Below are 13,865 nucleotides of genomic sequence, written 5' to 3' on the forward strand. Positions count from 1 at the left end.
TTAACACAGGGATACTAATGTCAGATCCCAAGCCATGTTTGTCATCAATAATGGCTTTGTAACTCTCTGTGTGTGTGTGTGTGTGTGTGTGTGTGTGTGTGTGTGTGTGTATGTGTGTGTGTTTGTATGTGTGTGTTTGTATGTGTACCAATCAGATATAGTTAACATAATAAACACAATATAATACATACTTTATTTTGTTGCTACTTCATAACTATAATTTTGCTGCTTATAAATTTATAAGTTTATAAGTTATAAATTTAACATAAACATCTGATGCGGGGGATATGTGATATGTGACTCCCAAAGGGTTCTCAACACAAAAGTTGAGTACCACTGTACAAGCATGAAATGCTTGCACCAGGGAACTCCCTTACCTGGGCTGAGGGTACTATTAAGATATATTATAATGATTTTGCAGAATGAATTATCACATAGAATTCATTTCCATGTGTTCTTACAGGTCCTCAAGATTTTGTGCTAAAGCCTCATGATGTCCATGAGGAACCATAGTCTCTATTGGCTACACTGGCCTCTAGATACGAAGCATTTGTGCTGCTATTGGTTTTATACTTGTGACAATACTTGGTGATTTAGTTGTGAAGCCTCTGTTTTTAACTATCAGCGATGGTTACCATAGTGTTCTGGTGTCCTCACTACCTTTACTTAAGGAAAGAAAGTAGAACAAGAAGACACAGAAGAAAATGCCCTTTATTTCTAAGAGCAGTCTGGGTCTATCTAGTTGGTGTGGAGTTGTAGAATGGTAACTGGGCAGAATACTCATCCAGTACAGTCCTCCAGCCTTGTCTTTTGAGTGGCTTGTCCTAAGTGTGCCTGAGTCTTTCCCACCCTCCTCATGTTTCCTCACATGGTGTTTTCTTGTCTTTTCAGATACCTCAGATTAGTTATGCGTCCACAGCTCCTGAGCTCAGTGATGATCGGCGCTATGACTTCTTCTCTCGAGTGGTCCCACCTGATTCCTTTCAAGCTCAGGCCATGGTAGACATTGTAAAGGCCTTGGGCTGGAATTATGTGTCTACTCTTGCATCTGAAGGAAGCTACGGAGAGAAAGGTGTGGAGTCCTTCACACAGATTTCCAAAGAGGCAGGTAGGAAGTGATTGTATTGTCTTACCCTCATCAAACATCTGTGCCCTGCCGAGTTTCATTGAGGTATTATTAAGTAAAAAGTACACATAATCATCACCTTGCCCTTGATCTTACATTACCTGAGTCCTGTAACTGCATCTTTGTGGTCTTCATCTACCGAATGTTGTTACTTTTGGGAGTACTTTCAAATGTGTGTAACTGTAGACCCTTGAACCCAACAGACGTTGTGAACAGAATAAACACTACAATGGGTACCTAACTTCTGCCTAAGAAATGTGGAGGAGAACTCCAATATGTTTATAGATTGTGACAAAATGTGGCTGCCAGTATCTATCCATGTGTGATTTTCCTTCTTGGCCTCTCTAAGTGGGAAGAACTGTTTAGTATTTTATGAATGCTATCCCAGGGCCACTGTGATTTTGTAAAAGTACCTGGTGCCTCTGAATGACTTGGAAAAAACAAGCAAAAGTGACCAGGATGTTGAATATATTTATGCAAATGAAGCTTAAACTTGATATTGTTTTCACAGAGTCACATTTATTTAGCAGCACTTACTTAGAGTAGATTGATTTAAATTTGTTTGTACAGTTCAAATTAGAAGCAATGGGTTTTGGTGGTTGACTAGCTGTCTTACAATTTTGTATATAACTTTGGAATTCCTTTATGATATTTTTTATGACCTCCCCCCCCATGATGGGTTCTCTTGTATCCCAGACTGTCCTTGAACTCACTGTTTAGCTAAGGCTGAACTTCTGATCTTCCTATGTCTGTCTTTTAAGTGCTAGAATTCTGGTCCTATGAAGTTATGCTAAGATAAAACAATTGGTTTTGTTTATAAGAATTTTATTCAATCAAAATGGTAACTGACTGGTGTAGTCAACTGATCCTGAATGAACAGAATGTCTGTATCAAGGGGAAAGTGTCATGTATCTTGATGACAGGGGCTTGAACAACACACTTCACTATAGACATACATAGTGAATGTGGCTAATAATCCTGCACATGACTGTGGAGAGAAGCTTCTCTGAGAATCTCGGGTTTTTAACTCACAGTGTGACCACTTGATGTAATTTTAAGTGTCACTGACCATACCATCTGGGTCCATCTTACTATCTGCCTCCTGACTGAGGTACTCCTGTTTATATGTTTATAAGTATCTCTAGCTGACTCTTATAAATCACAAACAACAGTCATTGGAAATATCAACTCTTGGTTCAAACAGATATGCAAATCTTCCTCTGTTCTGTTGGTGTTGGCTGGTGTTTCTAGATGGTCATCCTATAGCTCTAATCATATCCCTAAGATTCTTACTAGAGAACATGTGTCTTTCATTCACTGCTGGAACTCTAACTTCTGTGGTCCTTAGGGAAAAAATGTCTACCATAATCAGTTAGAAACCTTCTGATCTGGCAGAAAATTTTAACTCTGTCCTTATGGCAGGCTGTGATATGTAGAATTCATTAGCAGTAGATTTCATAAGGTTCCAAAGAGATACCTAATCATTGTAATGACTATTTTTATTCCTTTCTCAGTCTCTTCCAATCTGGCTTTGATCAAAATAAAGTTGACATAGAGAAATGTCTAAAATATCTGGGTGGAAATAAGTAAGTTATGCAAGGTCAAGAGAAATTGCATGTAAAATGGCTGCTCATAAATAAATAAAGTCCAGCCACCATCTGAAATATTTAATTACTAAAAGATGGTTCCAATTTTAACATTGAACTCCTTATTGGATGAAACAGAGAAAATGCTCCTCATGTCCCCCCCAAAAAATCTCAGTGTTTGTATGGTTACCAACATGTTGAATATAAAACAAAAACAAAAACAAACACCATTGCTTTTCTTGCTTTGGGATCAGATAAATTCTTACTCTATGACATTATAAAAGACTGTATTCTATAGATAGGTCTCAGGTAGACAATTATATTGATGCTATTCTTGGTGTCATTGGTTGGAAGCATAAGTAAGGTATGGATTAGAGTTTCTTACATAATGCAAAAAGAAATTATTTTTAATATTGTTCCAGACTAAGGTTTGAGATGCTCAGCTCAAAAACAAGACCAGGACAGTGACAATGATTTCAACTAAAATATTTCCACCTAAGAACACATTTCTTGGGGTCAAGGGTCAAAAACTAGCCACCTGCTGCTGCAGACATGGAGGAAAACATGGGTGATTTGGGTAACATGTCATGATTAGTTCTACATATTGTATTTAGAGCATAGTTATAAGTTATCTGTGCTGTGGCACAGGTGTAATTAGTAACAGTAAGTTCAATATGTGCTTCTCAAATACCTTCTTCTCTGATAAACAAGAGAGGAAAAGGTGAGACTGAAGGAGAATTTACAATTTAAATGGACTAAGTTTATCAACTAGGACTCAGAGGAATGTGAGCTGAAAAGTCCATTTAATTGCTATGGGGATACATTATTTCTTTGTATGAGTATATATATTCGCTTGTGTATGATGTACACGTATATATGTGTATTTGTATAAGTAAGCACACATGTGGGGGTGTAGCTCTGTCTCTGTTTCACTGTGTGTGTGTGTGTGTTTGTGTGCATGCGTGCAAACTTGACATCTGTCACCTATCTTGATCACTTCATACTTTCTTTATCAAAGAAAAAAGTGTCTCTTGGTGAACTAAGAGCTTGGCAGTCCCTGAGAGTCTAGTTAGTCATCAAACTTTGAAGATTTCTTTCTCTGTCTTATGAGTGGTGGCATTACATGAAGCTCAACCCTTCCCAGTTTTTACATGAATCTGGGATGTTCACATTCCTCACACTCCAGTGCTTTATCCAGTGATACATACTCCCAGTACATTCATTTTTAAGGACTTCTGAGGATGTATCTTCCTACTCACAATGTATTTTCATTACTTAAAGGCACATAGTTATGCATTACAGCTTCTAAATCAGGCTGTTTTATCTGATATCCAATTAAAGAAACAGTGACACATTCTAGCTTTGAATATATTAATTACATTATATTCAGAATTCAGGGAAGTATACTTATTAGAGAATTTGGGAAGTGTAACATTAAACATCCACTTCATTTTTCATCTGCTGACTCCAGAACATGATCTGTAAAAAGGCTGAAGACATATAGGTATACAAATGAACTGTTCTGTCACAGAAATAAGCAATAAACTTAGACGTATCAGAAAGTCCCGGATTTGAGTGATGAATTAACTTACTTCAGCATGGTAACCATCTGATACATGGTTTATCACATCAGTCCTCAGCTTCCACACAGAGAGAACTAGATTTATGAAGGTTGCTTCATTGTGATGATGTCATGAGTGAGATGCTGTAGCTGGACACAGTTAATACCCAGAAAGATCTGATTATTAGTGCACCGCTAATTTCTAAATTTTCTAAATTTGAAAAGTTTGAAAATTACTGGAATAGATGTTTGTTTTCAATTTCAATTGCAAATTATGTTGGTAGTAGAGTTACTTCTCTTAATAGGTTTTTACCTCATAAGGAAAAGGAAAAGAAATGAGCTAGAATCATACACACACACACACACACACACACACACACACTAACACACACATACACACACACACTGGATAGGATATATTTAGATGTACAGGATTTAATCTAAAAGAATTCAGTTTGAATGCTTTTACTACAAAACTTAAAGTATCCTTAAGCCTAAGGCAAAGGCTGTTCTAGAAGGGAAGCATGTTCCAAATGCTCATAGGGGCAAAGCAAGGTTGAGCTCTGCATGTATACATGCACAACATACATGTCTGTTTCCCTAGTAGGCTAGGAGAGGCTATCAGAGCCCTTGACAGTAGATTTACAGAGTAACAAGCTGCTCTGAGGGTGGTGGGAATCAAACATGGGTCCTTTGGAAGAGCAGCCAGTGTTCTTAAGGAACAGGGATCTTTTTACATGGAAGGATAAGCATCTTTTATTCTAAGTTGTTAAAATGAAGCCAACAAACTTTTTCTCTCATGGTTGGTTCTGGGAGATTTACATAAGTGTAAGATACTACATCATACAGAGATTTTAAAAAAAATTAACATGATTTTCTCTGATGGTGACATTCTTGTAAAATAGTCACATTTTCATAAATGGCCTTGTAATACTTACTTATGTAGTATCAACAAAATCTGGTTTATTTTCCCTAATATTGCAAGTAACAATATAAAATTCACACCCATTAAATGAACAAATAAACAAATTCAGGACAATGTGTTAACTGAAATGTCCTAAATTTCAGCTAAAGATTCTATTTCCTAAATGTAATGAATTTTATCACATACAGCACTAGTCAGTACCAGATTACTAGGAGCACATTTGATTAGGGGATTGTTAAAGAATTGATTACAGCAAACACTGATAGCTGTGTAGACAGTTTCTAGGAGAATTCAAAGATGAAGTCTTCATATCATTATTATATAACACACCAGCATTAACATGTTAATGACAATGTTAAACTACTAGTCAACTATTTAAAACATAAAAAAAAATATTGGGCTACCCTTTTGGAATTTCATAGTATTTACTGGAAATTGTTGCTTCATTTGGTATCACAAGTTAGTTATTTCGAACAGAAATCAGAATTTTTATGTGGAAAGGAGAAGTTTCATGTGGTCCGAGCACTAAAGCAAGAATTATAGGCAAGTGATGACTACTGAAAGAGGGGGGGGGATTTGCTTTCCTAGGGAGGTGCTTCCTAACTGTGATTTGGAACAAAGTGTTCAGTCCAAAATCCAATTTACATATAAGTAACTAAACACATTCAGCAGGCTACATTCATACCTTTATACATTTTATATGTATACATGAACTATAAATATCAATGAAAAAGAGACGATGAAGATGAGAGGGAGTGAGTAGAAAACATGGGAAGGGTGGGAGGGATGTAATCATAGTTGAATTATAATGAAAGTGTAAAATCAAAGTATCATTAGTTAGATAAATTCTCAACCTTCTTTGAATTTATCACATTACCTTCTGAACATTTTTCCAATGTTCTTCTTGGAGTCACAAATAAAGAGCCAGGGATTGCATTTAGCTGCTATTCAGTCTTCAAGAACTTAGACCTTGGGAATGTGGATTTGCTCACTATGGACTTTTATACATTTATTTAGGTGTCTGTGTAGTTTGTGTGTGTGTGTGTGTGTGTGTGTGTGTGTTTATATAGAGCCATCAAATTTTTTTTTTGAAGACAGATTCTTTCACTAGCAATTGAAGGTCTCCTGATTAGAGGGGCAGACTAGCCAGTAAGCCCCCTGAGATACTTGCGTGTCCACCTCCTCAGTGCTAGGTTTAGAAGGACCTGCTGTTGCTCTTGTTTTGTTTTGTTTTGTTTTGTTAAATGCTAGGCATACAACTAACTCAGGCCCTCATGCTTGTACAGCAATTGCTTTACCAACAGTGCTTTCTCCCTCTTACACTCTGTACTGGAATTTGCATCACTGCATGCCTGTTGCAGTCCTGGATGAAGCACTCAGGCTCATTGTCTGTGTTTCTGATCACCAAGGCCAAGTTAAGCCTGTGCTCATGTCATCTCTTTGAAGTCCTAGCCTGCAGAAGGCCTGCAGCCAGTATTCACTAAGAAGAGAGTGCGGAATTGCATTTCCTCCTCTTGCTTTCAGAGGAAAACAAAATTACATTTTCCTTTCAGGTCCCCTCAAATTTATGCCTAAATGTGTTTGATACGGCTTGTTGTGGGTTCCCTCTTGACATTTCCATTGACAATCAAGTGTTGTGGAGAAAAAGTATTACAAAAGTCATGACTGTGAGTCTTTAAGTCTTAAATATCTAATATCTACATTTTATGTTTTGTTTAGAGTTTCCTGTATATCCCTGGCTGGCCTTGAATACCTCATGTAGAAAAGACTGGTCTTTTGGGTGTTGAAATTAAATGTTTATACTATCAGGGGCCATAAGAGATATAGCAGGCATTAACTCTTAATAGCCTTTCTTTTTCTCTTAGACTACTGCACACAATTAGCTAACTTTCACTACAGAACAAGTTCGAACTAAAGACATTTTGTAAATAGATTATAAATTTGAAACCTTATAGTTATGTACAAGTTCAGAATCACAAAATGTCCAACTAAAGTTACTAAGAAAACCATGCTTATTCTTCACTTGCCAGGGTACTCACAATAGATCTGTGTCTTAAAGTTGTCATTGGGCACTGTGCTCTCTCTTGCCTGGTTGCAGTTTTGTTCCTATGGCGTTGGGACCTTTTGCTGCCACAGCTCCTGACCAATGTAAACCTAACTCTGTAATTCTTATTCTTGGCTTCAAAACTCTGGGGACAGAGGGATTCAGGAAGAGGAGACTAGATAGGTGATGGCTAGAGGGGGATGCTGACAGAAATTAGCAGATGTTGCCACAGGGTCTAGAAATAGATGGCTGACTGCTACTATGACATGGAAGAAACAGACAATGCACACACATATCTCAGCCACCCCCTTTCCTTTCCCACCCAATTTGCAGCACCTGAAAGCTCTAAGTGGGGTCGGGGGACTGGCCTCCAATGATCTTCTGATGTGTAAACTAAGAAAGGAAAGAATGTGAGATTTTATAGGAAGATAAAAAAAAAACATTGAGGAGAAAATGTATTCTTGGTTTTAAATAGAAGAATAGAGACTCAAAGACAGAGAATTCTGTTCAGCAGTAGAATTACTTGGTCAGTTGAGAAGGGAAGAAGAACCCCGTGCTAACTTCCTGGGAAAGTGACTACACTTTTCTTATAAATTCAAAATGAATACATTCAGAATAAGATGTTTATTCTTTTCTATCTATCTAATGAGGCTGTGTATAATCTTCAAGATCTTCAAGTCCCTTTTCTCAATATTTACAAAAACTTCATTGTGAGAGTCAGAGTTCTGAATTTCTGAAGGCTTGACAGAATAGATGGTAGCAAGAGATACATTTCAACAAGGAAAAGAGTGTATTGGAATACCAATTTCCTTATGGACTGGAGAGAAGCATGTAGAACAACTTGTACTGATAACCAGATTTTCCAGCTAACAGCTTCTGAGTTGTAAGAATTACTTAAATGTCTAGTACCATTAGAGAAGTACAGGACCAGCAAAATGTCCTCCACTTTGCTTTGGAATTAAGAATCTCGTCGGGAAAATAAATTAGCTAGAAGGGCACTTACCAACATTAAGGTTAAGGGAGAGTAGGCCATAGCCAGGAAAGAAATATTTCACTTAACTTAGGTGCTCTGATCAAAGCTGATCAGAGGCTGTGGCAGACTGTTATTTTTGTTTCTGCTTTCCAAAGCTTCCTAGAATGACTTCAGTAGACAAGTGTGATGGGGGAGGTCTGAACTGTACGTCACAAAAAATGCAGTAGTCATTAAAATGGACACAAGAAAGCAGGCAGTGGAATCAACCAACTGGACAGTTCTATAATTTAGACAGCCCAGTCCAAAAAAATCACTGAATAGCATTTGAATGCTTACCACATATCTGTTTACTGGTTTCATTGCCTTTCTAATTTATTCTGTATTTTGAACAATTTAATGCATGTAAATGCAGACATTTTTTGAGATTTACACAAAGATATCTGTTTTCTTTTAATTTGACCAATGGATCCCTGCTGGGGATCTTTCAGGAGATTATGGGGAAATTCTAGGAAGCCACATGTGGGCTGTACTAGTACTCTCAAGCAAGTATAGTGCAGTAAGATTCCAACAATGAAAGTAGCTCTTCTGAACACACACACTGATGGATAACTTTAAAAGATTTTGACCTCTATGTTCTATTGTTGTTTATTCACATTGTTCACTCCTATCTAAGGTAAGTGAATTAAATATCTCACACTTAATTTCAATCACCATTAGATAGTACTTTACCATTACAACAGGAATTTGGAATTAGCAGTCACAACTTCCATAGATCCTTTATTCCCATACAGTGTCAGTGGTCTTTTTAGATTTGCAAATAAGGGCTAGGGTAGAATTCACTTTTTAAGCACTTTCCTTGGATGTGTGAAACCCTGGATTCCATTTCAGCATTGCAAAATAACAGCTTGTACATACAGTAGGTATATATACTTTTTACCTCACACATATCATGATACTGAAAATATGGTGAATATCTACTAACTGCATATGTATAACTTTTAAATATATACAAACATACATAAATATACATGTATCTACACAACATCTACACATGTACATATACAAGTATATACACATATACATATTGCAAACACACAGTGTCTTAATGCTAGTGCATAGAAATTATTAATGCTTTAGACAATTTCCTTTTGAAAGCAGATACCAAAATTTAGTTCCATATGAAGAGCTTGAATGTTATGCTTAGAAGCTAATACATGATGGTGGTTTGTATGCAGTCCTTTCCCTACATTTTGATGTAGCATGAATTCTAATTGGGCTAATGTGGCTATGGGATCAAGCTGGCAGAAAAATGTTCATAACAGTTTCTAGGAATGTCCTGTCTAAAATCCCTTTTTAGGGGACCTTGTTTTCCACAATTGAAACACTTGATATTTTGGTTTTTCTTCAAACCTCTGGAAATCATCTGTCTATCCAAACACCATCATTGTCATGAGATTCAATATTGATCGTATCTCAGATCCATTCCTCCAAGGGTATTGATCTTGCTTTCAACAGCCTAATTTCCCCCTTTATCATTGTGCATTGGCATTTTCAAAACCAGAGAGTCATTTGTTATTTGTCTAGATTCTGAATTTGGTATCATTCTTTTTTATTGCTGAAGTCAATCTTTGCAAGAAATACATGAAGGTTTCTTTTGGGCCCTGCATAACTTTATATACAATGACTCAATTTTCTGTCCTAACTCTTCAATTCTGTTGCAAGACTTCCAAGTTGCTGTCTGGCATAAAGCCATGGTGTGGTCATCATTTAGAGATGCCTTTGTACAATAGTATAATCTCCCTTTCCAAGAAGTTTGTTTCGGGAGATTTCCATTCCTCTAGCCCTACTTCATTGTTCAGTGGTCTTAGTCTCATCTTTCCACCACATCCTCCAAGACTGCTATGATCAAGTCTCTCCAGGTTTGAGGGATAATTATACTACAAGTTGACTATGAGTTTATAACATCTGATTCATAAGAGGTGAATGCATGCCATATATGACTAGAACTTCTTTGAATCTCCTTAAATCTAACATTTCCACAGGAGTCCTTTCAGCCCTTGGACAACCTTGGAAATATCTATCATTTGGTGCTGTTCTTGTAAGATGATAATTAATTAAAGTTGGTTGTTTGAAAACCTCCAGTTGTTCCTCTCTTACCTTATAATGCAATGCTGAGATTGGTTCTCCTTTAAATTCCTCTGTCTGGGTCTGAATATCTCTGTGATCTGTTTTAGTAAGTTTCTCAGTAGTCATATAAACCAATGTTTTTAGAGATAAACCAAGAATTATCAAACTGACAATAAGGATTACCAAAATGATAATTAACATTCTGGTTAAGTTGATTACCCATTCATTTAATTGTTCTGGTTTTAAGACATGCATTGCATAATCATACAGAGACCCAACTCTCTCCATTGTAATATTGTTTCCCTTTTTTTAATGTGGGAAACTCTCTCTCTCTCTGCCTCTCTCTGTCTCTCTCTCTCCCTCTGTCTTAACTCATTCCCCCATTTAAGAATTCCCAATTGTCTCACCAATCTGCTGAGAACAACAATGGAGCCTACGGTCACATAGCATGACTGATCCAAGCACAAGATAGATCTGACTGTCTGAACAATGCACACAGAGGATCCATCGTGGGAAAGAAGCACATGTGGTGTGAGCTGCCCAACGGTAGAGCCAGCCAGCCTGGGGTGGGAAAGCCCAGCTTCAGAGTTTAGAGCACAGGTGCATCTGGAGTTTGGTGCAAAGACCCAGCCAAAAAAATCCAAACCCATTCAGGTACTTGAGCAAAACAGAGCGAAAAACCTAGCTGGTGAGATGGTGACTCCAGCGGGAGCCTCTAGCTTGTGCTGGTGGCTACAAATCACAGGCAAGTGGCTGTTTTGTGAATTTGTGCCCCAAAAGTTGTGTGCAAGATAAAGTGCATATTCTAATTGGTCTTAATAATAATACCCAAAGTCAGAAAAAGGGCGTGAAAGCTGAAAGATCAGAGAAGTATAAGAGCCAGCCACTAGAGCTCTCACCTCTGTGACATCCTCAGACTGAAAAGAGACTGAACTGCTGTCTCCTCCAGCCTTATATTCCTCTCTCAGCTCAGCCATCCCACTTACTGTCTGTCTGTACAGAACTCTAAACCTCCATGATTATCTAATGGCTACTTTGCCTTCTGACTTTCAGGAAAGCTTTATTTGTGAGAGCATAAACAAATTATTACCAGACTTTATGATGATCACAATGCAACTTGTCATTCTTCTGTTCTCCTTTGCTGCTCTGTTCAGCATTTGTCAATGAGAAGTAGTTCAGATAGCACCTTGAATGGCACAGTCAATTTATAAATGGTCCACTGCTCTAGGTTCTCATTGGATGCATTTACATTTTAATTTTAATATGATTATTTTAACTAAAGTTCATTGAAATTCATTGAAAATATATTTGTTGTTATTTTATTTTATTTTTCCATGAGAGGTATTCTCTGTATTGCTTTGGAGCCTGTCCTGGAACTAGCTCTGTAGACCAGGCTGGCCTCAAACTCACAGAGATCCCAAGTCCTGGGATTAAAGTCGTGCGCTACCAACGCCCGGCAAAAATATGTTTTTACTTAATACATTCTGATGATGGTTTCTCCCTCACATCTTCCAAATCTTCAGTACTGGTCATCTCCACACCCATCCAACTACACTCCTTTTTACATCTCTCTTTATCATACAAACAGTCAAATCAAAAACAAAAAGAATAAAAAAATAAATAAAAAGGACAACCATCTATTCCTTGAAAGCTCCATACATCTATATAAGTTATCTAGGTTATATCCATCCACAACTACCTCTCTCCATCTTCCTGCAGGCCCCTGTCCCCTTCATCCAATCTCCCTTTCAAACTCATTTTCTCTTTTTCTTTGTATCTGTCAGTAACCCACTGAATCCAATTAGAGCTTTCCATATTCACATGGGTATGTTGCCAACCATGCAGTATAAGCAAGCAAGCAGCCTCCAAGCCCCAAAGAAGAGTGACTCTACTTCCCTCAGCAGTTATCAACTGCTGTAACTCCCTTGATTGGGATGGAGTCATAACGCCCCACTCTTATCCATGCTGCAACTTTTCTTATATTCAGAAGTTCTTCTAAATTAAACACACACACACACACACACACACACACACACACACACACACACAAATACAGTAAGATAATCAGAACATATATGTGGAAATATCTACAACCTGCTGAGAAATGGGAGAAATCTCACCTTGTTTTACTATCAACTCACTAGGGAGAAATGTTCTAGCAAATACCCTCTATATAACGATGTGCTGTTCATGTCATGAATTAATGGCCACAGGGAATGATGACAATGGAGTTCTTCAATACTGACAGATGCAAAGGTTTGCCTAAAATATCTGAAATGGGTAAGCACCAAGGAAGGACGTTGTTGTTTCCATTTATGAAGAAAATTGGAAAATGAGGGGATAGTTTTAGAGGTGTATAAGACAGCAAATACAGGGTCTCTCCATTTACTTTGAAATTCCATTGATTCCTAGTCCCTTCAAAGAAGCCTTTCTCTTGCTACCATCAGGGTCCCTGAAAGTCACAGTATTAACCTTACTGTTTCCCATTCCCACTGTCCCTCCTACCATGCTGGAATTTTAACTGGCTTGACCTGCATTTAATCACATTTGCATTAGTTGATCTGTGCAGTAACCATGTCCTGCCCAGAAGTCTGCATGTGATATCCCCTTTCCCCCATCCGCCCCACCTGATCTGAATTATTTTCATCCTTTCCTCTTTGAAGTTACCTACTCCTTGGGTGCTAAGAGATTGGTGTACAACTGAGCATTTTAATGCATTTTAATGAACAAGAACCCAATATTATTGTCTATATATTTTTAAGTTTGTATGCCACTGATTCTAATCCCAAAATGTGTGTGTGTGTGTGTGTGTGTGTGTGTGTGTGTGTGTGTGTGTGTGTGTGTGTATCTGGAGGTTGAACTTATTTCCTAATGGATGATAAGTTGTATAATAAGTTGTGAGGTATTTTTATTTCAAGATAAAATCTGTTGTTGAGAAGGTGAACAGAAGATGATGTTGGGAGGCTGTTATTGGTGGTAAAAAAAAAAAAAAACTGTCGTTAAATTGTATAATAAGATATGAACATGAATGGAAGAGCCATAGACAGAGTGTAACTAGGAAATGAGGCCCTGTAATAAACATCTTTGCCAATTTTCTTTAGGTTTCAGTATTTTCCAAACTGCACTCTTCATGTTGTTTAAAAAAATAATGTCCATTCCCACATATGGTGAAAGTATGTTTATATTGAGGTTATTTTCTCTGCACAAATTCACTCAACCTCAGGTTACTGCATTCACATTAGATAAATGGCTGTGGGCAGCAACTGGATCAATAGCCAGGATGTTTCTACTGAACTGTCTAAGGCCAAGTTTGACTATCTCTTGACTGGTGATTATTATTTGCTACTTGGCTGGTGTCCACTCCTTTTAATAGAAGACACATTCCCATATCTATTATATGAAAACATAAAAACTTCTTTATAGATCAGCGTGTGCAAAGAAACAGCTTCAAACTTGAAGCTGGTGACCTAAGTAGAATATGCACAAGCTGGTTTATAGGAAAATAACAACTATTCACCTTTCC

The 13,865-nt window shown here is 37.5% G+C and overlaps 1 protein-coding gene across 1 annotated transcript in view; it reads left to right on the forward strand.

Annotated features, from left to right (window-relative positions):
* The window catches only part of Grm7 (glutamate metabotropic receptor 7), an 803,889-nt gene that overhangs the window by 288,541 nt on the left and 501,483 nt on the right, over window positions 1–13,865 (forward strand). The window contains 1 exon segment of the mRNA XM_051203689.1: window positions 892–1,108. Within this exon segment, the coding sequence (XP_051059646.1) occupies window positions 892–1,108 (217 nt within the window).

This window comes from Phodopus roborovskii, unplaced genomic scaffold, assembly GCF_943737965.1.
Source record: "Phodopus roborovskii unplaced genomic scaffold, PHOROB, whole genome shotgun sequence".
Classification (NCBI taxonomy): Eukaryota; Metazoa; Chordata; class Mammalia; order Rodentia; family Cricetidae; genus Phodopus; species Phodopus roborovskii.